Below are 24,236 nucleotides of genomic sequence, written 5' to 3'. Positions count from 1 at the left end.
TGTATCAAGAGGCAGTATAAACAAAAAGACTAGCTATGCATACATCAAAACATACAATCAAGGGCTATTCTGTAGCTAACAAACAAAAGGGAGAAAAAGTAAGCTTAAACCCCAGTAGAGACAGGGATTACAATTTAAGAATAACGCCTGAATAGATGAAGAATTCAGCTTCACTTAAGCCCAAGAAAGACAGTTGTTAAAACTGGCAGGTCATGGTACGAACAGACTCCTACGCTTGCAGATAACGACTGCACAGGTTGGTAATTACTCAAAACCAGAATGGAAAAATCTCCGTGAAAGACAAATTAACCCTTTGATTCATTATGAAGAAGTTGCAGATCTTTTGTGTGCAAATCTCAACACAATCAGTGAAATCACTCTCAGAAGAAAAATGGGGTGAGCCAGACACAGGGTTGCAGGCGTGGATTTAAGGAAACATTGCAACTTAATTTGGACAATATCCCCTCTTAATGAGGCATAGATATAGGGAAGTAAATATGTGTCCTACCTCACTTACAAACAGGCTGCACAAAGCCTTCTATTAATGTTACCCATATTCCCAAAAAGTTATTCAAAGAGGTTAAGTAAAGCACATGTCACAAGCCAAAAAGCTGACCTGGGAGGTCGATGAGAGAGTAAGTAAGAGCTGTCTTTTTTCAGTAGAAGTTTGAATAAAGTAACAACAAGGTGGAGAGTCGGTTTTAGCGTGACAAAATTAAGACTGGTATTTGAAACATATTGTTAAAAATCCTTTGAAACTGCACTCCTGTTACTGTGTTCAAACATTTCTGTTCTGATGGACAAGTGAAATATGCTTATGCCCTAATAACTGTACTTTCAACACTCAGCAGAAGGCAGACAGCTCTTCTGTCTGGGCAACTACGCTTCACTGCAATTTTGCAAACCTACTTTTAACAACTACCCAGTTCTCAGACATTAGTTCATTTGAGACACTGCTTTCTATATCCCCTTGTGCCAATTAAATAATGAACCCTTTCAACAGCAATTTATAAAATATTAAAAACTTAAGTTTCACTTTTACCTTAAAGTTATCATAAAAAACAAACTAATTTGCGAAAGAAGAAGGTCATAACCGCCTGAAAAGGAAACACAGTTTTGCTAAGACTTAAGAATTGGGGGAAAGAGGGCACAATTAAAGCCTTATACTAATAATATTAATAGACTTGCACTCTTTGTTCAACTCAAAACTAATACAAATGCAAATTTTCAGGAGGGAAGACTTACTACATAAATTAGTTTCAACTGAGGATCTCTAAGACCTTGCACCTACTGGTCCAATATACCCTGAAGGAGCTGAAAGCCTTTGTGAAGAAGTAAGCTGATTTTCTATTTTAAAATTCCTTTCTGGAATCATTAAAGCAATACAGAAGAAGATGTCTCACACAATATTATGAAGGAGGCAAAGAGATCATCTCTTAACACAGGGTCATCAAAGTCACACTCAAAGAAACTTTTTTAAGCTAGCTCCTGCCTCAGCACAGCTTCTCTCCATTAATGATACTCACATGAACACCAGCACTGCAGCACATAAAATACCTCATACACCCTAATTATTTATTTTTACAGTATACAAGTATAGCAGAGCACCCTGTTCTTCCCATTCTACAGAGGGAAGACAATCACAAAATATACCAGCTGAAAAATTATTTTCAGAGTATTTCTCCATAATTTTAACTCTCTTTTTGCCTGTTAATTTTAGTATTTAATTAAGTAACTTGCTGGTCTTGGGGCTAATCCTAGAAAATTTTAAGTACATACACAGCTAATCCCCATACAATTTTCATGCAATGTATACAGTCGTAAATGTTTCAGAGACTGCATTTCTTATCATGATAGGCCTTTCAGATAAAGATGTGTGAAAATACAATAATAACCACAAAATTATAACAAAATGCATTTAAGTAGACAAAATGAGTTTGTACTTGTACTTAAAAATTAAACCTACTTATTGACTCACTTCTACAAACAGGTTCTTATTCCTCCTCCCCCTCCACATGCACGGGAGGGCGAATTATGCATGAAACAGTCAAGGCAAAACACCACCAAGTGTGTGAGGTTATTCTCACAGTTTTATCATACTCAGTACTGTATGCTTTTTTACTGTTGGTATTTCACAGTGTCTCAGATACAATTGCTTAAAAATGTATTACTTGCAGTAAAAAGTTCAAACAGAGATGTATGCATTTTGGAAAAGGCTACTCAAGCAAAGTCCATCCTTTCCCACAAGGAGCACAAAGACAAAGCTCCAACTTTTAGGGTATTTCAAAAGCATTAGCCTTTAAACCACACAGCAAGCTATGTGTCAAATGTGCAGTCATTCTCCATTCCTCAGGCTGTTTCTAAGAAATAGCTTAAGATTCTTCTCTGAAAAAAGCTCTGCATTTGCATTGCCTCCTGGATGAAATACCACTTCCAAAAAAGTATTTGATGTCTTGAGCAGTGCCAACACAGACCCATCAGAGGACACAGCTCCTTCCACGTGCAGTCAGGGTCCCACTCCCCTTACACGACTCCTTCATCCTCCATCAGACAGAGCAGCTTTTATTATCAGTTAATTCACATCAACATCATCCACAGCTCTTTTTCCTATCTAACACACCCTCCAAAGTCCAAATAAAACAGAGGTGGTGGTAGCTTTTCTACAAAATGCTCCCATCTGTGCCTTCAGCTCTTGAGCGATGCTCAGCATACGTAAGTATATACATAGTTGGGACCAATTTTCCTCTAGTTTTTGTTTTTTATTCATAATAAACGTGACGCTCAGCTGTTTCCTCACCACTACAAGTGTCTCAGTCCTTGCCTGCATATCTAAATACTGTTCAGCAGCCATCTAGGTGACACTGCTGCTGAAGCACCAGATTGTGATGCTGCTTCCCAGCCGGGAGCACGCTGGCTTGCTCTGTTAGGTGAGGACACTGAGCAGTTACACACAGTGTTTTATTTTAAAATGCTGTACAAGCATTAACTAATCTGCCCAGTGCCCTGTGAGGGAGGTGACTATAACTCTCTCCTATTTTACAGATGAAGAAACAGACAGTTTAAGCGATTTGCCCCAGGCCACACAGTGCGGCAGCGGACAGCTGGGATTACCACAACGCTCCGTCCCTGTGTCCCCAGCCAGCCTGTCAGGCTGCTCACACCTCCCCTGTCAGTGGAAAACCAAGGTTCCTGCCTGGCCAAAGGAGAGACTCTCCCTTGGTGAGGCCCCTCAGCAAAGAAGTGGTCTCCTGGAAAAAGGCTCATGCACCTAAACGCAGGGCAAGCTCAGGGTCTCGTGTTTTCAACTCGCCACTGCACACTCCAAAAGCCTCCAACGGAATTCACTGAATTTTGAAACATACAGGAGCAAGTCACTACGAACTACAGGGGTTTTTATTAATTGAGACCCCCATAAAAATACTGGTAGAGTAAGACAGGCTCCACAGTCTCCTCCTCTTACTACCCCGTGGTTTAAGCTTCTTAGAGCCTTTTAAGACGGATTGAACTAGAGGCTGTTGTCCAACTTTGTCACATCCAATAATCTGAGCGAAGTCTGACATGGCTTTCAGGTGAACCCGCGTAGTTCCTATTTACATGTCTCAGCTAAACCACTTGGAAAGATAGTTCAGTGCCACAGCCCACCAGAGCCTCTAGGACTGTTCTCCTGGACCACCAAAAGGAAAAGGTATTTGAACCAGAAATCAGGATATGTAGATTTCCTCAGCACAGCAGCCTTTCAGTATTTACAGACAGCAAGATTTCTTTACATTTAGATCATTCTTTCCCAGCTCCCTTATTAGTCTGAAAGGACTTGACTGGATTTCCTTATACCATGACTAGTCATTTTTAAGAAGCAGCCCTCTGCTTGCTACAAATACACTGGAAGAGGAAAAAAATAACCAGGGAACACGTTTCATATTGTTGAAATGAAGTCCACCGAAGCCAGATTTTACACGACATGACAACATACTAATGCCAAACTGACACAAATTCTCATCTATGCGTTTTGGCTTTAATGGGTTAATTAGCTTGGCTGGATACAAATTTTAATTATCTGAGTTTGACATTAATGTCCTTGGAGTGTTGTCTATAAGGATTTGGGGAATCATAGACATTATTTTAGTTACTTCTGGAAACTGTGTGTTACACTGGGATTTAAATAGTAAGAACAGACAAGAATAGTGAGAACAGGTTGATCTATTTTGAAAAGTCAGACTTTGTGAAACAGGACAAACTGAAATGAAGCTGAAGCCTAGTGTACTTGGTCTTCAGGGGAGTCTCATGGATATAACATAGGAAATAATCTCCTTTGAGGATAGGTGACAGGACAGAAATTTTAGATTAAGTGCAACAAAAAATTTTGTATGCAACTGAGATTCTGAGTAAAGATCTTCTTGCTGCCTAACACAGTTTCTCAAGAAGATAACCAGTCTTAAACACAGTTATATATACACAGAGTGTTGATACAGGCAAGGAAGAACCACCTACCTCAGTCACTGAGAGCAGCTCAGTTCCTCCAGAGCTAGAACCAGGAGGCACAGCCTGAAGGCAGAACCTCAGTAGTTCACACTCCCACCATGGAAATTAAGGGTATTTTAAGTGCATTTTCTTACTTTTAAGGGTCTGCATTAAGTAGATCAGTCATCTGAAGATTTTTAAATGTGTTTCAATAAATCTGTATTTAATCAGCTACAGAATTTTTCGTAGCCAATACTTTTCCAACAAACTGTTACAGGTTACTTGAAACAAGTAAGATCTGCAGTTCTGCAGAAAGCAGTATCTACTAGAAGCTTTTCAAAATACCCTTCTCTGTTTTTCTATTCTTTTCCGTTCGTTTTTCTAGAAATGGATTTAAGAGTGAAAAGAGAATGCTGATGACTTTTTGTGAACATAAATTTAAGCTCTCTTTTTGCTTGCAACAAGACATGTAAATTCATTCCTTATAACAGCAATTGCAGTAGTTCTTTAAAATGCAATGCAACCCTTTTGTGCAGTAGCTTTTCACCTTTTAAAGACAATCTTCATTCTGTTTTCCATGTTCCCTTGGTACCAAAACCAAAGTCATTTGGATTTTCTTCTGTAAAAATTTGTACAGGCAATTTGGCTTTAGGAACACTAAGTAAATGCAATGCATTTCTCTTTTAGGTTCACACACCTATGTAATTGCTAGAATTATCTGAATACATTTAAATTCCTCCTAAATGAAGGAGGGTGGCATTCAGACAACTCCTCTGCTGCCCAGTAAGAATTATAAAAAAGGTAAGGGCTTATTTGAATCACAGTATGTAACTTACAGAAAGGAGTCTATTCTCCTTATTTTGTTCCAGTGTGTTCTGGTTAAAATACCCAGACTGTGGTCCTGTGAGAAGTCAAACACCTCCTGGGAACTGCAGAACAAATTTAGAGCACTTAGCACTCCATCGACTCAGCTCCTAACTTAACAAGGGTAAGGAAAGAACTGAGGGAGGTTATCAAACTAAGAAGGGATAATCACAAAAAAATGCTAAAAAAAAGTTCAAAAGCATGGCAGCACAAAATTCTCTGCCATGCAGAAAAAGAGCAGAAAAATATTTTGTTTTAATGAAGAAAAGCAAAAGCTAAATCTTTTTGTAACATCACCTGCACTTTTTGTTCTTAACCCCAAAAACTGTGAGTAGACAAGTTTGTGTTACAGTCTTTAAAATATTAGGGAAGATATTTTTACCCTTGGATAAAACATTAAAACCTCTAAAGGCCTCACTCATTCACAGATGGGAAATGGAAAGCCTTCCTATCATGTATTTTGGAGACAAAACCTTTTTTTCTGGAAATGCTGATAAGGAACAAATTCAAACCGGTCCTCATCCACCCGGATCATCTCATTAAAACAATGGTATCTTTTAAACCCTGTATCCTGAGCTATCGGTCAATTTTGATTGACACAAATATTTGTATTAGGGGTTACACACTGCAATTTACAATTGGGGACTATCACAATACTGTATGTTAATGTAATCAGTATTTTCATTTCATGAATTCATTTGCAGCATGACACTGCAAGGGTATTCTTACATATACTGAAGACACAATTGCTAAGTAGTTCAACAATTCTCCTTTAAGTGGGATTTTTTTTTTGTCTGATAAATTTTTAACACAATAAAACCACTCCTAGTTCTGTGTGCATGTTTTAATTTCCCACCTTTTAAAATGTTTAGACACTTGGAATACCTAGCATACTGAATTAATCCACAAATATTTACAAGAAAAATCTATTTAATTTCTTTCTATAGTAACTACCACAGGGACTATTGTAATGAAAAATTTCCCATCTTAAGGAATTAATGCGATTACTGATATAGAGAAGAAATGTAATTTATATCATCACAAACACGTAAAAGATATAATCCCATATTCACAAAAGGAATCTTTATTCCCTCTTTGAATTCTAAGACAATACAGTCTTGCCTTGAGGAGAACAGAAATATTATGAAGTACCTTAAGCAAGATAATTGTAGGAGAAAAAAACTACAATTGCATTATTGTTGTGCTAAACTGTGACATACTTAAAAAGCTAATTTCTTTTATTTTAATGGAATTTGGTGTGCATATCCTTTAATCTACTTCACTATTTCTTCACATTTTTACACACAAACACACGTGTAAAGTGTTTCCCATTAGCTGTATTACCTAGTTTATCAAACTGCAATGAATTTAAAACAATTAAAAATATACTTGGCAATTCGATAAACTTCACTCTGTTTATTAACTATTTTGGAACTAACTAAATATCTAGAATGTCACAAAAATGCACAGCAAATTAAAGATCTACTGCAACTCAAATATTATTCAAGAAGACATAATCAATATTTGATGAAAAAGTAACATTTGACATGAGTGACTGTCCCAAATTTTACCAAATACATTTCAACCAATCACAGTGCTGAACAATTTGCATCTAAATCAAAAGCTAAGCAAACAAAAATGTATCCCCAAAATAGGGCTTTCTACAGCTGTGTCAGTTAAAGTGCATTTAAAATTCAGTACAGTCACCCTTCAATTATTCCTTTCAATTAAATAAATTTTAACGAAGAAATTAATCTACTGTGGCTGGGCATTTCTCTATTCCACAGAAGCAAACATTTTTTCACTCATTCTCCTTTAAAAAGCAAATTTAACAAAACTACTAAGACAGAAAGGATGACCTAATTAGTACTAAGTAATATTTAAAGCTTTTATATATAGTACACTCTTACTGCTACCCCTAACTTCCAAGGCTTTAAACTCACTGATACTGTTTGATTTATCTGGCACTTCTGCTGCTTAAGCATGCAAATTCACATTCTCCATTCTTGTATGCATCCAACATACACAGAAGGAGCCAAACTGTGAAGAAAATACCCTGTACCTGTTAGGCACTGGTGTGCTCAAAGGCCAGCGGGGCAGCCCTGGTGACCAGAGATCTCCCATGCACAGACCCACCCAACTTCAGCCAAAGGCAAGAACAAAAACTCCCCAGAACCAGCAAGAACACTCAAAACTGTTCAAGTAGTCTAGAAACCCTTTTCTACCTGACAATCCCCCTAGGAAACTTAAACCCTGAACAGATGCTCTCCCACTTCTCACCATTCAGCAGAGTGAGACACGAGAGATGACATGCAATGAATATGTGTCTTGTATTTATTTCCTCATAGTCCTAACTCCTGTTAAAGCCCCGAATTATTAGGGCTGCACTAAGTTTGCTTCAGTTATCTGAACAGATCTGACCAGCTAGTTATGAAAAAAACACCCATCTAAATTAAACAGAGTAATATTGGATAAAAAAATGTAGGTCACTGAAAAAACAGACCATCAACAAATATTGCCAGGTTTAGCTCAGCATGAGCCTTCCTTTGCTCAGTTCAGACCCCAATTTCTATATATCAAAGCCTTTAAGCACACACTGGCCTTAAACACATGCTTAAAAAAGCTCTGCCCCGTTAGGACCTTCTGCCTGGCACGCAGGACGTTGGGGACTGCTGGCAGAGTAATCCCCTGCAGTGAGCCTGCCCTCTTTTCCAGCCTGTGACCTACTCTCGGAATTCATGTCCAAAACAAAAAGATTATGTATAAAAAAATCAAACCACGTTGTGTCAATGTGATGATAATGCCCAATACACATCACCCTGTAAACTGTGCTCACAAAATGCCACTGAAACAGAAGTCACACCTATGAAAGCAACTACAGTGCAACAAACACACAAAAGGGACTTTAAAGTAATACCTGCCAAATATCAGTCTTTCAAATTTGTGCCATAAGCAGCAAATTCATATTACACAGCAATGGGCTGCATGTCTTTCACAAACATAACTTTTTTCTTAATTAGAAGAAACTAATAAAATCTCCAATATTCTTCTCTAAGTGGCATTCATTTAGCATGAAAATGGTTTACAGAGTTTAAGCCAGTTGTATTTTTAAGGGAGAAAAGTGTATCAAGGAAAGAGGTATCCTTTTTTCAGAATCATATATACTAACATGTTTTTTATCATCTAAAACTGAAAACAGTCCTTAAAAAAAAGTTTTTAGTTAATATCAGTGTTTTGGAGCCTCCCACTGGCAGCCATCACACAGCTGAAGTGAACTACCAGCTGAAAGGAGGGTTTATATCCAGTATCAATGACTATTTTACTTTGAAAGAAATTAGTATTTCTGAGTTTGTATTTTAAATGCAATTTAAAAGATCATAAAGGAAAGAATCCAGCATTTATTGTGTGTCTCTCAGCAGACTACTTAATGTTCAAGCATCTACTATGCAAAGGTCAAATCATTTCACTGAATGTAACAGTGACAAAAACATTCTGCAGCACTGAAAAAAATATCAGATTATCAAGGAAAAAGATCTGGACCTGAGATCTCACAAGAGTCACAATAAATAATGTAGATTCAGTTCTTTCTTTCAGTAAGAAAGAAAATTGCAAAGTTGTGTCAGGAGAACCCGATTAAGAAAGATAACAGGTAAAATACAAATTACATACTTTTGGAAAAGCTCTTCATAAAGGAGTATTTTAAAATAATACAGAAAATGAATTTTTATAAAAAAATGCTCAACTCTTTTTACATAAATATTGCCTGCACAGAATTGGAAAAAAAAACTTATTCAGATGGGGAACCTCTAGGGTATTCTGCTGCAGGAAGCAACATAGATAGCTGCAGTCAAACAAAAATCCAGTGTAAATAGTTGTGGTAGTTGTCATATACAGAGGGCAAAGCTGCAGTGAGCACCACAAAGGAACAGAACAGGTTACAGGTAAACCAATACGACAAAAAGCAACTCAAATGTTTGTCTGAAGCAAACAACAAAGGCTAATAGGCACCAATTTATTTTCCATTTTGTTGTGCTTTTTCTTCCTTGACATTTACATCAAATATTTCAGACATTCTTTCTAACATAAAGAAGTTCCAAAGTGCACCATGCACAGCTCTTGCTGGTGGTCCTGGGTCTTCAAAGCCAAGATCTCACCCCCAGCTACGAAGAGCTGCAAACCAACCCAGGACTTGCCTATCCACTCCTGTGACGTGATTCTACGTAACATGAATTGGGTGGTGATCAACTGCAGTGATCTGGGGAGATCGAGATCACTCCACACCAGTGGAATGGCAAGAGCAGGCAGCAGAAATGCAACTGAGCAGCAAGTGAGGGAAAAAAAAAAAAAAACAACAAACAGGAGCAAAGTATGTGTAGAGAGAGAGAAAAAAAAATGAGAACTACATGGCCAAAAAAAGAAAAAACCCACCAACCAAAACAGAGGACAAGGCAGCAAAGAAATAAGAAACGAGATAAGGGAACAAAATAGAGAGAATAAGGTAACTAAGAGCAAAAGCACAAGGTAGTGTCCACCTGTCCACTTTCTGGAAGAGAACACATCATTTGTCACACTGGAAAAAAGTGAAAGGGTGTTTTTAATTTGGTTTGTTTTTTCTAATTAGACATATCCAATCAAATGTCAAGCAAGGATGGAAAATAAGGTGCTAAACTGGTATTACACCTGAATGTGTCTTCTGTTTGTGAGTTCAACAAAACCAAAAAAAAGGTACCAGTGTAGATATCATTAATTTTATATATTAATACAAAGGTGCATAATTTTAGCTATTAAATTATGTTCAGAAACATACATACGTTTTTTCCTGTGCTCAACCAGCTCAATAGCCTGCCTTGCTGAGCATTTTGAAAACCAGTTGTCCCCAAGCAGAACAGTGATCTCATTGGTGTGGACAAGCTTTCCTGGCATGAAGGCAAGAGGACCAAAAGGTACCTGTCAAAGACACAGACATCACTAATGAAAATGTAACTTAGACAGTCCTGCATGTCTTAGATTTTTTAAAAGGTAAAATGCAGATTTAAAAAAATAAAAATTCTACAGCAGCTATTTAGTGACTAACCCTTCCTAAATACTCAAATGACCAGATCCATTTGACTCTAGCATTGTACTTAGAAAATCTGAAAACTTGTATTTCACCAGACAACTTGTCTTGTGACACAGAACTACAGGACAGCTGAATACTCACGTGGAAAACAAATTCACTTAATCTGAACATACAAACTTTGATAATACAAATTATTGAGTTATATGCAGACTACATCCATTTCCTAATAAAAGCCAGATTAGCCTTGCTAAAATTTTTTTTAATACTTAAATAGGTATGATCAACTCAAAGGTGAGTTGCCTTTCTCAGTATCTGTCTTGCTAATACTAAGTACCTAGGACTGGGGGTGACACTGGGGCTACCAGCAGGACCACAGACAGTGTTTAATCTCACTTTGCTGGGTCATTCACCAGGCTGCAAACCTCAACTTCTGAGGGATGCTCCACAAGCAACCCTCTAATTGCTCTGCACAAGGACAATAGTTTAAAAAAACCAGACAGCATCAGACAGTGCTTGGGTGAGGAGGAACCTTGGCTACCCCTATCCCTGTCCCCTGCACCAGCCCTTGGCATTCTGACCCCCAGGCCCACTGCCACCTGCCTGGCTGCCTGTGGGCTTCAATCATGAAGAAATTAGGAGAGCAAAATCAAATTAGATCTAAAATTGAGGAGGCATAAAGATAAGAACCACATCTACGTCAAGTTCTCTCTTTTTTCAGGGTAAAAAGAGATCTATCCCAGACAGTTTGTATTGGCTCCTTCTACTTTATTCCTCTGCCTTCCTCCTCAGTTCCTCAGCACAGCCACTTGCTTTCTCACTATGTTTGTGCTGAAGCAGAGCACTGGCCTAGTGGATCTGTCTCCCTGGAAAGCGATCTTCCTCTCTTCAATACCCAGGAGGGTACCAGTGCTGGAAACAGTTCTCCAGCAGGCAGGACCCTGACATTAAGACTATGCAGAATGTGCTTTTCCCTACACATGTGCCCTCCCTGACTTGGTTTTAAAGTAGCAGACTGCACGAGTTGCCTGTTCACTCTTCCCCTAAAATGATGAAAGCAAAATTAAAAGCATATGAAAATATTTGGCTAACAGGAAAGGAAGTGTTCCTATACATTTAAAATAACAGATGTGAGTTAACATTGCTGCTTCAACTAAGAATAAGCCCTATCTAGTTTTTTTTTTTTAAAGTAACAGTTTCTATGCTTCGAAACAACACAATCATTATGTTTTACATCATGTGGCTACACACAACACTCATGATAAATGGACTACACACAAAATCCAGAGCTGTATCACCAGCACAGGAAAGGGAAACCCTCCCTTTTCCCACATGGTTAAGTGTACTCCAACACTATCTTACTAAAAACCCAGCTCTGAATCTGAGCCAGGCTGCCAGGGAATGCAGCAGTCAGGCACTGAGTGCTGAAATCTGCCACTCGGTTATGTGCAGTACAACTTCCCTGCCTTCAAAGATGTATCTTGAATTGACCGTGAGAAGGGAAGAGGAAAAAAAAGAGAAACAGAAGCCAATTTGTTCAGCATTTTGGTGAGCACAAGCCAATAGGGCAAATTCTACACAGGAAGCTGTGCAGTTGTTAGGGAAGATTCAGAGCACCAGAAAAGATCGCTATGTCAATGGGAAGATCGGTGGAACAAAAATTAGCAGCACCTTTTTATGTAAAAATCAATGTTCTAGGGTTTATTTCCATGAATCAGGAAATACTGCGGCCACTTTCTTCTCAGGAAATGACTAAGTACCGTAATTCAGTCATAATTACAGTTTTCTATACAATAAATTTACATATCAAACATGTCAGGTTTTGTGTTAAGCATTTATGTCATCAGCTTTCAGTTGTCAGTAACACTGTAATTTATAATGGATTTCAAAGAAAGAGAAAGAAACAAAAGCAAAGGTTTAACTATTATCATAATAAATGTAACATTAATAAGTACTGGCAACCTGCTAACACTTCACCCCCAGTGAAGGCAGCCCAGATTTTAACAGTTTTAGCCCATTTTCTTGTGAGACCTCTGCCATGTACATACCATGATATCATAGGACAACTTGTCAGGCAGTGTTTGGAGTCGCTCCTGAAGAGCCTCATAATCACTCTCCACCTTCTTCCTGTTAACAAATACAAGTTGATTCAATTTCACAGCTAAAGTAAAGAGTTAATGTTTTTCTGCCAGTAAATCAAAAACACACCAAAAATACAGAAAAACGAGCTATTTTACTCAAACACATACAGTTGATAGATTAGTAAGTCATTTATAAAAGACATGGGATGACGAACATAATAGCTAGGTTATTTTCTAATAATGTGTATTTAGATAGGCACATGATTATTTAAGATTGTGCATGTCTCGTTCTGAATCAGACTTTTTCCCGGTGCAAAGAAGCAGTTCTTTCACTAGGATTTGGAGTATCTCACTGCATGTTCAAGTTATAACACCACCAATATTTAGAAAAAGAACTGAAAATCCAGTTTATGCTTTTAAGAGGCAAATTCTTCAAACTATCATTTGTAATACAGAGCTGATGACCTTGGTTTGAGCTGACATAAATGGGCAAAATTTCAATGAATTCTGATTTTCCCATGAACTTTGTGTTACTACCAGGAGTCAACACTCCTGGAAGATGGCTTGACCACCAGGATTCTATCACATCTTCAAGCCCAGAGGAGGGACAGTACAGGTGAGGAGCATCCCTTCTGATACTTCTCCATCCAAAATGTAAATAAGGCTCATGCTACATGTTGCTACCCAGGAGTGAAATGGTTTGGTGAACTGGGACAAGGTATTCATAGCCATGGCAGACACCTGGCATTTCACAGGACTTTCCAAGAAACAGCATTTCAGTGGCTGCAGGGATTTTACTTTGTGTGCAAAACAAGCAACTACACTCCCTCTAAAAAAGCCTTCTTTTGTAAAGACATTCTTAAATACTTAAATTTGTCTGGAAAAAGTCTTTTAATGGACCCCTGCCATTCTGAAGACAGTCAGAAATCAGCTCCTGCATGAAGTAGCTGGCATATAAATGTCACGTTTGATGATATTGTTTACTTGTACTTCAAAACACTAAACATATATATATGGTAGTAAACTCTGCAATAAAAGGCAACTGAAAGCACAGGGCAGCACACTTAACAACGCTGACCCAAGATGCAAATTACAGGTTTTCTGAGGATGATTCAGGAAAGCGATCTATAAATGGTCTGAAAAATGAATGTCATAGTTGACACCACAACTCTCAAAATATTACAATTAATTTTCTTAGATTCATAAGCAGAGTGAAATCTTTATTAGCATTTGTTATGAAAAATTATCTGATACTCTTATGTTTTGACTCATTTGCTTCACAGTTGAACTCTGGTGTAACAATCCTACTTCATACCTACTTTAAGTTGTTGAACTCATCCTGAAAAAAATAATTTAGGTTTTCATGCCACTTGGACATTAAAACCATGTTCCACATAACTGATTTACAAAAGATGCTTGCTGCTGCTTTGCTCTGACAGCAGATTTCTCCCAGACATTTTCAGCAAGTCCTTCTGCCCACTGCCCACATCAGAGTGAAAACATAATTCACCTCCTTCAAAGGGGAAGGACAAACTCATGAATCTTAGCAAAATGCAGAGATGTTTTGGGGGAGGAAGGAATATAATGAAAGCTTGGTGTCAACAATAACAATCCATTACTTAATGCTATTTACAGAACCCAGCCTTGCCTCAGAGAGATCTGGGTTTGAGAAATGGACTCCAAGCAGCCACTGAAAAACAAACATGAACGCCAAGCCAAAGGCCCGGCCCATGTCTCAAATGCAGAGAGAGGACTCCATGGGAAGAGCCTGGTATGATAACTGCCCACTCACAGCAGGATTAAACATTCCCATCTTTACAGGGCTGAAAGTCACTCAACATTTCCTCATTAACTTGAAAACTAACTGTCTTTAAGGTCTGACTGCTGCGTGTTACTGAATAATCTGACCAGGGTCCAGGAGAAATCACTTGCCACAGAAGCTGTGCTACTTTAGAAGCAAAGCATCCTGCTTTTTGTTCTGGGACTGCTGCCCTTTGCTGAGCAAACCTCCACCATGGCAACCTCTAGAAGTAGGGTCACATCCTGAACTGGGCCATGGAGATAAAGAAAATTTGTATTAATCCTTTTAAATAATTGGCCTGAAACAGCATTACTTAAGGAAGGAAGCTGACCTCCCTCTTCACGTATAGCTGATGGTTCCACAAGCTCTGGGGTGTGCCAGTGCTACAGTCTGTCACAACAGGCAATGAAGAACCAAAGTGAACAGGGAGGAAGAACACTGGGACTCCAGCTATGAACATGTCCCCAGAAAGGGAAATGCATGTTTAGCTATTAATCCCATACCCAACCCATTATTGGATTCATGGCTTTAGAAATATACTTGAAAAAGTACACTGAAAAATTAAAAAGAAAATAATTTAATGGAAATATATTGAAGCTGAGCATTTTAAAACCCTATTGTTATTCACTCAATTCTATTTAACATTCTTCTGTGTCACTGACTACTTAGAAGGTCTTATATGAACAAATTACTCAGCTGAAATAAGAGCACTCAGCTCTTGGCACAATCAAGATCTAAATAAGAGTACTAAATTTTAATTTTTTTTATGAAGTAAAGATTGTATGGATGCTATACAAACTGTTTTTCTATATAAAAGAAATCAGTAAGTTATTTTTTTTCTTTAGAGGTTCTGTGCCCAAAACCCCCAAGTTCATGGGGTCATGGCCAGAATTTGCATAAAAAACAAACACAGGAGCAACTCCTCCTTCCACAGACAACACCCCCAGCCCACTCCACAAACCTCAGCCATTGAAAACAGGGAAATAATTGTCACAATTTTCCAAACTTTCAAAAATCTGTTCCAATTTTACAGCTTTCTGCCTAATAGTTTCTTTCTGAAAAATACTGTCTCTTAGTGGAAGAATGCACATTCAGAATTTCACATGGGACCCAACAGGTACAGACACTGCAAAGCCCCAGAGAAAGGGCATGAGCTGGAGATATTCTGCCTGCCTTCACTGCAGCAGCACCAGTAGGCACTTCAATATTTCCCTTATTGAAAATTAATGCAGCCTCTGAATTTTAAACATAAATGAAACATATTAGTTTTAGATTATTTTTGCAAGCCAATAGTCAGAATTTAATATGATGATGTGTATAGATTGCCTTGATTTTTTTCCTCTTATCCAGCGCTTGCAGCCTATGTGCATTTAAACTAAAAACATTTGATACACACTAAATATAAATTATTTGCTTGGAGATCTTTCAGGCATGAAGAAAAAGCCTCTTAAAATAAATTTAAAATATTATATGCTTGATGGTGTATAACCAAAGGTTTAATCTCACCACTAAAGGGGCAGTTGCTGTGATTCTGCAATAACCCTGCAGACAATAATCAAGACAGCTCCTGTTGTTCTCTCAGTAAAATCATGGTAAACACAGCATGGATATATCGTAATTTGATATCTGTAAGATCAACTGTTCTATCTCACAGTAACTCATAATATAAGATTTCATTCACCATTAAATGTACATTTTCCTCAGATGCCATACAAAACTGTTATTTACTAGGTATGTTTTCTATTAACCATAGACTGCCAACAGAGAAAAAAATGCCCAGAGATAATTTTTTTACATAATAAACCATTTATTTTAAGTATTAAAAACTAAGCTTTAGTACATAGTTTACTGGGGGGTGGGGAAACAGTGAAACATTACTTTCCCCATTGTTTCAGCACATGGAAGGGGCAAGTGGAATTTCACTACTTGCTCCATAGTTAGAAAACAACAATAATTCTACCCTGGGAGCACCTTTTCACCATTCCAGCAAATTAAGCATTCAGCCAACAAGGTTACTTCGGCAAAAATGACAGATGAGATAGGTATTTAAGGCAGAAGTATAAACACTAAGGCTCACTGTCTTTGTGATTTAATTGTATCAGTGAGAAATAAATATATTTTAAGGAGAGTACATTGCAACAATTCTGAGCTATCGCTAACTATAATCCCCAAACACTCTAGCAGGATTTGACTCACACCAGAATAAACAGCAATACTTTACTAAAACATAACTAGGTTACTCATCAGTATTTTAGACATGTAGACTTTTTTTTACTTACCAGTGCTGGATTTTTTCTTGGCAGCCAGTGACCACCTGTCATTAAAACAGATAACTACTCATGAAAAAAACAAGGCTAAGCACACAGCTGCAATGTCAATGCATCAGAAACTAGAACAGGAGCTTTACAGATTTGGTGCTGTCTCTATCCACATTTTTATTTGTCAGGGCAAAGGCGTGTGAATGGTCGTTCTTAAGCAGCACACTTTATCACAGGCTAATGCAGAGTGATAACCACAGAAAAAAATTGCAGCTTTTCACTTCTTATTTTGGTACAATACCTGCTCCGTAACTATTACGTGACACACGATCGGAGATAAGCTGCAGTTTGTGCAATCTGCCGATCTATTTTCAGTGTTATATGTTTGCAGAATAAGAAAACAACATAAATTATAACAAGACATCAATGTAACTCCCATACTCAGTCATTAAAAAGCAAAACAAATGAACCTCACAGCATCAAAAACATTTTTCCTCTATCAGTACATCAACGAATGTTTCCACTGGCCATTTTAACTTGAAAAAGCACAAATTAACTTTGTGCTGCGTAAATATGTGGATGTTTGACACCATGATGGGCTGCTGGCTTCTCTTCTATTCTTTCTGGGTGTCAAAAGAGGTAAGTTTTAATATAAATAATTCACTTCCTTCCTTATGCCACAGGCTTTCCCAAGAGATACAAAAGAATTTACAAAATAAAGCACATTGTTAAAATCAAACACTTTTATCTTTTTTAACTGAAACTTTTCAGACTATATATATAGCAAACAGGCAGGATGCTGAAACCTGTGACCTTCTCTGCCACAATTATGTGGAGATTTTGTCCTTCAAAACATATTCTGATCTCTGAATAATGGTTACCAAAAATACAACACAAACAATTTCATTCAATTATATGAAATGCAATGAAGGCACAAGGCAGTTAAATATGTCTAGACAGCTTCCCAATATAAGCATTTTCTAGATTTTTTTTTTTACAAATTTCGTTTTTCCTATAGCCAAAATAATGCTAACATTTGAAAGCAATTAATGAGAAAATTTGCAGAGAAAACAATAACATACATTCAAGTACCACTGAAATCACTGGAGCAGATAATTCTTTTTTTTTTCCCCAAACAACAGAATGAAAGACAAATTTTTTTTTCAGTTAGCATATGTGCAGCTTTTGCACAACAGATCTCAGACCCTGCACTTTTTATACTCATGTGGGAGTAAAAAAAAATGGGACTACTTTGTGAGCTATTAATTCTTTAAACAGAGCAAAGTTCTTAAATGAAAAGGATCAGCTTTACATTTGTGGTTATGTTATTTCATAATCCATCAGGAAAGTCAGCCAGGTAGCTCATCCCATATAAGCCAAGTTTAAATTTATCATTTGCTTTAAACTCCTACAAATCAAATGCCTCGCAAATATCTTCCTTAATGTGCAAGCTAACTGTTTTTAAGCCTGAGAGTAAATACACAGACTTGTACAGGACATCAACCCAGAAATCTAGCTCATACTATTAATATTAAGCCCATTTTAAGAGTGAAGTTTCTGCAGAAGGCATAAATTGTCTGGTAACAAAGCTAAGGCACACTGGAGCCCACCACTAACAAGTTGAGGACTCTGAGCCTATTCTGTCCACATCCTTCATCCTTTCACACTTGGCAGTGATTGTGAAGTACACAACATAATTTAGCATACAAAAATGTTTATGAAATCCTTTAAGAAAGTTTCAATTTAATTGCCCCATTACAGATGAAGATGGAAAAGACGGGAAGCTTTCCATTCCCAATACATGACTTTCCATGCATGAAGTGAGCTGAAAGCACAAAAAGAAAAGCCTTGCAAACCATAAGAGCAGCATGTTCATTAACCTCTACATGATAATCCTTTCATAGCTGCATATTAACTAGTTACATATTCATAATCATTTACATTATTTAGAGGACCTTCTATGAAAATTTCCAGGCTATATCCATTAGCCACAATGTTAAAGGTTACAGAAGATAGTCTACTTAATGTTTCCAGGAAGCTTTTTTAATTAGTAAATATGTAAATTGGGCACATATGCTTTTTATGTTTTTTAAAAATAGTCCATCAGTAAAACAGCATAGGGGCATATGCTGTTTCCATCACCCTTTATCCCCCTTTAAAAAAAAAAAAAAAAAGAGAAAAATCAATAACACCAATCAATTTTAATTTAATTCTTCTTCTTTGATATAATCTCTCTTGAAAGGATACCAAAGGGTGGAATGAACAACAAACCTTTTCATTTCAGTGGCCAGCATAAAATGAGACCTTTTACAGAAGTGCTAACATATACCACCTTAAAAATGTTGCAGGCTACACTTCTGGAACTGAAGTCTATTAAAAGAATAGAGAGAATAAATATTGAAAAACAGATGGAGATCAATTATGCATATGACCTTTATTAGGTCAGTCCCACCATTTGGATACCAACTGGTCTTATCACAGCAAAGAAAAAAATAGATAAATATATAAACAAATATTTGATTCTTTGCCTTTAATCAAACACAGAAAAATCATTAGTCTATCTTCCACACATAATTTATATACAGAGTTACAATTAAAGAATGAAAAACCCTTTTAGGATAAATTAAATGACCTGCTTGTTTGTACACTTGAGTTCAATTTACCTGGACAGCTAGTGCCACCAAGTATGCCTTACTTTTAAGGCATCATAGTGAAGTGGTATCAACAAACTCTGAATTCTCCCCTTTTAGCATAAAAGTGTATGAGTTTGTGAATGCACATGGTTATCAGTGGCTTATCTGCATACTAAAATATTCATTAAACTACTCTTGCAGCAAACTTAACATTACCTAATCATGGGTCGGGTTATTAAAACAGGATCCACTGTCGGAAAACATATTCCACAGTCTTAAAAGAAAGCAAATAGGCAAATATCTTGTTTCCTTCCTCTCTGCCAACAGCAAGTTGTTAAAATGCAGTGCTTCTCAAGCCCCTGACCTGCCAGAGCCACACCTGCAAGCCCCACAAGCAGCCCCTGGGGACAGGGGAGAGGCCATGCCCGCACACCTGTAACCCAAGGTGTAATTCCTGCTGGATTAAACCCAAACCCTTACAGCAGGAGATTGTGTGCTTGTTCTGCTCTCACTGCTACGTGCCTGAGCTATTTCTAGAGATGCCTGCGTTGCTGCTTTTAGGGAATCTCTCCTTTCTAGGTGTCACAAGCAGAGCACGAGGATCAGCTTTAGACCTGCGATCACATCCCAGGTGTCCCCAGTTCCACCGTGCCAGTGTGATCCCTGGGCGGCTTGCAGGCTAATGACTCCAAATCACCCCCAGGCAACTCCAATCAGCCAGCCAAGGACTTCATTAGCTGACCAAAGGCAGAGAATTCCTTCTGTCTGCAACACATTCTCTCTTCCCAGTCTATCTATTTATACTCTACCTTCTCCATGATCTTGCATTTGAGGAGTTCAAACTCTCCTCCATGAATTCAAGTGAGCAGCAATTTGAAAAAGCACTGCACTGATTCTGCAGGCTGAGTTACAACCACTAACTCTGGTCAGGGCTGGGAAGAGAAGCCAGAGCTCCTAACTCAGCAGCCAGGCACTACAATCACTTACGACGTTTCCCCGGCAATGAGGACAGGTGAGAAGGATGCTGTAGCACAAAGCAGATCCTTACCTGTGTGTGCCATGGGTCTCTAACCTATTCCACATTACCCCAGCAGGTCTTCACCCTCCTATACAAGGACACTTCTTTCCTGCACCTTATTTTTCCGTATCTGTTCCTTCTGCACGTGCTCCCATTACTCACAGCTGAATATAATTCTCTGTGGTGCTTCTGATTAACAAAGTGGTGGCACAAGGAGTTCTGTTCTCTCCCTTCCCAGACGATGTTGTTTTATTCAGGTACTTCTCCAAGGTGGAGCGCATGCACGTGAATGTTTCTCTCTACTGAGCATCTGGGCACTGCCTACAAAGGTGCTGGGTTTAACACACAGAGGGCAATTCTCTCTCATCTCTTCTGAACAGCAACAAGACAAACTGCCAAGTCAGAACCTTATTTATGTCTCAGCTTCTGAAAAATTTTAAGTAACAGAGCTGGTCCTGGTAACACCTGCAGGCAGTTTGGGGTACCAATGCTAAAACCTGCTGTATGTGAGTCATGCAGTTACCTTGAAATCCAGAGGAGAAACTTTTAAAGTTTTTAAGATGAAAGTTAAATTCAATTAAAATGGTGAAAATAAAAATGTCGCATCAGATTAGGAAGAGGTCCTAAACAAATGAGGCTATTTCCACACTTGCAAGTATGAAGGTGGAAATCTGCAGCACAGCACAAAAGCGAAGTTTCTTTTTAAACAAATTGCAAGTTAGGTATCTAAGAGGCCAAGCAAACGTCTGCTGGTTTTACACGTACACTTGAGTATTTTGCTTCAAAAGCATGGCTCACAATCTGGCTGGTCTTCTGAAACTAGAAGCTAGGGACACAGATCTAATCCCAGCTCTGATTCTGTTTCTTCTATATGGCCTTGAGCAAATCACAACCTCTCAGTCTACATTTCTTCATCTGCAAAATGGGGATAATAGTATTAACCTACCCACCTCAGAGTGTTTAATGATGATTAATTAATGTGAGAAAAGCACTCTAAAGATGTAAGAGCACTATATAAGTGATAAAGCATTATTTACCACTTGAAAAGTAATCTGAATAAAATCAGATATGCAAGTAATTTGTTTACATGTAGCAATAATATAATTTGTGACTATTTAATCTTGAATTAGTCTCACTTTAAACATCCCTTTCAATCACATTTCCAGTTACTTAGGGAAAATGACAGTATGGAATACTTTTTGTGGAAGCAAAGCAAGTAATGAGGTGGTAATTAAAGTAAGGGTCTAATAAAGTCTAAAACCAATGACTTGCCTTTAGGAGACTGTCCCTGCAATTTGGGACTGTAAAAATATCTCAGTTTCAACCTTAGGTCCTGTTGTTCAGAACCTTCCACCAATGTAAGCTGGCTTCCTGAAATGCAGATCCATGTTTTCAAGGACTGCAATAAATCCAACATCATTTCCACTACTGACTTCCTTCAGGTGACTCCAACTCTGCAGATCTAAATGTTAAATCTTTCACATTCAAGTATTCCCTGCAGTTGATACATGCACATGAGCTGCCTCTGTCTGGAAATGTTTGCAGTATCAACACCCTCTCCAACATGCAACTCATTCTGAGATTTCCCTCTTGTACCCCCAAACACTAAAATTTTACCCATGATATAACCAGTTCACAATACCACTTTATATTACAGAACAACACTAATGGGTGGTCAAATATTTAACCATCTCTTGGTAACAAGCATGTTAACAAGCCACAGAAAAAATAAACATTTAAAATGAATTTTCATTTCTTCCTCTAGGAAACTACACAGTACTTGCCTAAAACACAGCAGTCACTGATGGAGAAAGACAGAATTAACATTTGTACAATTGTTTTTCCTAGAGCCCCATTTTCAATCAAAAAATGAAATAAAACTATTAAAAATTCTTCAATCTGTTGGCACACTGTATGATCTAATGCAAAACAAAGAAAGCATGTCTGAGCTCTCATATTCATTTATTAAATCATATTACTCAAAAACACTACATTTCAACAAATTATTAACATAAAACCCCCTTTGGGTGGAAACTGTTGCCTTTTGAAGAAATGTGTTTGGGAAGAATACTGAAGGAAAAAAGAGTAAGAAATCTGAATCAGGGCAAACATTTCTTCCTAAAGGAAAAAATCTTACTTAGAAATATAGCCACAATTTTTACCTTTCTTTACAAGAAAAAAGTGAAGATCTACTATTTTTATATTAATTGTGTACACATCTGTGGGTCTTGCAGTTTTGCAGAAAAAGTAGCACGTAACTATTATTTATCAATAAATAAGTGCTAAGTTCTGATCAAAATTATTCTGGGGGAGCTTGAAAACTCTACACAGCAAAAATCCCAAGGGCAGCAGGATGTCTTCTGCTGAGTGAGTTCCATTAACTCTGAACCAGCTGAACTGGGGCAAGTGAGGAACACACTGGAGTAAGATCTCATCCTTCATTGGCAGCAAGCCAGCATCCATGTCCTGTGACTTCATCTTGAGACAGAGATAAGAACTCAAAACTTTCTATTTTAGCTGAGGTCAGGTAAACATATTTGTGTGTCTACACCATACCCAGGCTCGCCCAGGTACCCAGAGGGCAGCAGAGCAGCACAGGCACAGAACTCCCATGTGATCTAAGCAACCCAACATCTCAAGCAGGTTTTGCAAGCTTTGATGGAGTTTACGGTGTAACAACTACGCTGTTAGCAAAACCTAAGCTTAACTAGCTTAAAATTGCCATGAGTTGTGAGACCTGCCTCACAGACGTAGCTGCAGGCTGTGGTTCAGCTTTCAGCCACAGTCCTGAGTAAACTCAGCATCATCCCTCCCTGGCTCCTGCTACTCAGTTCCACTGTCTCATCCTCCCAACCCTGACACAATCTGTTGACAGATATTTGTAACCACATTAAGGATCCACACTGGATGAAAAATAGTCCAGGAAGAAAAAAAAAAAAGGCAAAAAAGGTCAACAGTAAAGTTTGGTTTTAAGCTGGATCCCAGTCCAGTTCACTGAGCACTGTCACAAACGTGCCACCCCAGAATAGCTGAAAGACTGAAAAAAGTAGACACACACTACAAAGTTGATCAAATTTAATTCATTTGGACAACACATGTGACCATTAACGAAAATTTTGACCAAGTGTCTGAGACTGTTGCTCCTGTGCTGCAGCCTATGCTAACAGACAAGAGGAACCACAAAACCCAATGCCCTCACCACACAAAGCCTTAGTGCACTTGCTGCTCTGAAGGCCTCAAGAGGCAAGCTCTGAGCCAGCATATCCACCTGCAACACTGGAAGCTCAGATTAAAACAGAATACAATTTCACAGTCTCAAAGGATGAAAGAAGTACTTGAAACAAGGAGCATCCAAATGGACCTGAGAAGACAGGTTACGAGCTTAATTTATGGAATGGAGATCTGCAAAGATACTGAAGATGATTCCCAAATTGTACCCTGGTCACTGCATCTACTTCACAGCATCTGTAAGAGCAGCACAGTTCAGTCACATTTAAATTTTGTGCATATAATCTCATCTACACATTTTAGTTACCAGTGAAGTCGGACACACACTGGCTTGCCCCCTCCAGAATAAAGGCAATGCTTTTTAAACTCTTTTGTGAACAGTCTCCTTCAATTACCACTAAAAAACCTACTGAGGATCTGTTAATTTATTTCACAGCTCTTCACACTATATAAACTAGTGGGTATTTAATTCATACTAATAAGAACATGGACAAACATTGATTAAAAAAGTAAAAATGATGATCAATTAACACTGGAGGAACAATAAGTATTCCATAAAAAGCTTCCAGGTAATGACTGAATTAGCCCTTTTACTTGAAAGCAGCACACGAGAAAACATTAGTGGAACCACTGGACAGGGTGAAGTGTATGTCATCACAAATTTCCAAACAGGTAATTGTCCAGGGACCTTTTAAACAGGAATATGGCAAATAAAGCTTCACACAGATTATTTTTAAAACGAGCACATCAAACCAAGCTTCAGACACTCTGTTCCCTTTTCTTGAACAGTTCTTGTGCAAAATGAAGTCATGATGTACCGGTGGCTCATACCCAGGCTT

The 24,236-nt window shown here is 38.0% G+C and overlaps 1 protein-coding gene across 1 annotated transcript in view; it reads right to left on the bottom strand.

Moving 5' to 3' along the window:
* URI1 (URI1 prefoldin like chaperone) overlaps window positions 1–24,236 on the bottom strand; it is a 41,035-nt gene that overhangs the window by 12,908 nt on the left and 3,891 nt on the right. Inside the window, exons 2-4 of the mRNA XM_039558173.1 lie at window positions 16,540–16,574; window positions 12,427–12,505; window positions 10,134–10,269 (exon numbers count right to left, since the gene is read on the bottom strand). Of these exons, the coding sequence (XP_039414107.1) occupies window positions 10,134–10,269; window positions 12,427–12,505; window positions 16,540–16,574 (250 nt within the window). The remainder of the gene's footprint in view (window positions 1–10,133; window positions 10,270–12,426; window positions 12,506–16,539; window positions 16,575–24,236) is intronic.

This window comes from Corvus cornix, chromosome 11 (assembly GCF_000738735.6).
Source record: "Corvus cornix cornix isolate S_Up_H32 chromosome 11, ASM73873v5, whole genome shotgun sequence".
NCBI lineage: Eukaryota > Metazoa > Chordata > Aves > Passeriformes > Corvidae > Corvus > Corvus cornix.
This window is presented reverse-complemented; position numbering and strand designations above follow the sequence as displayed.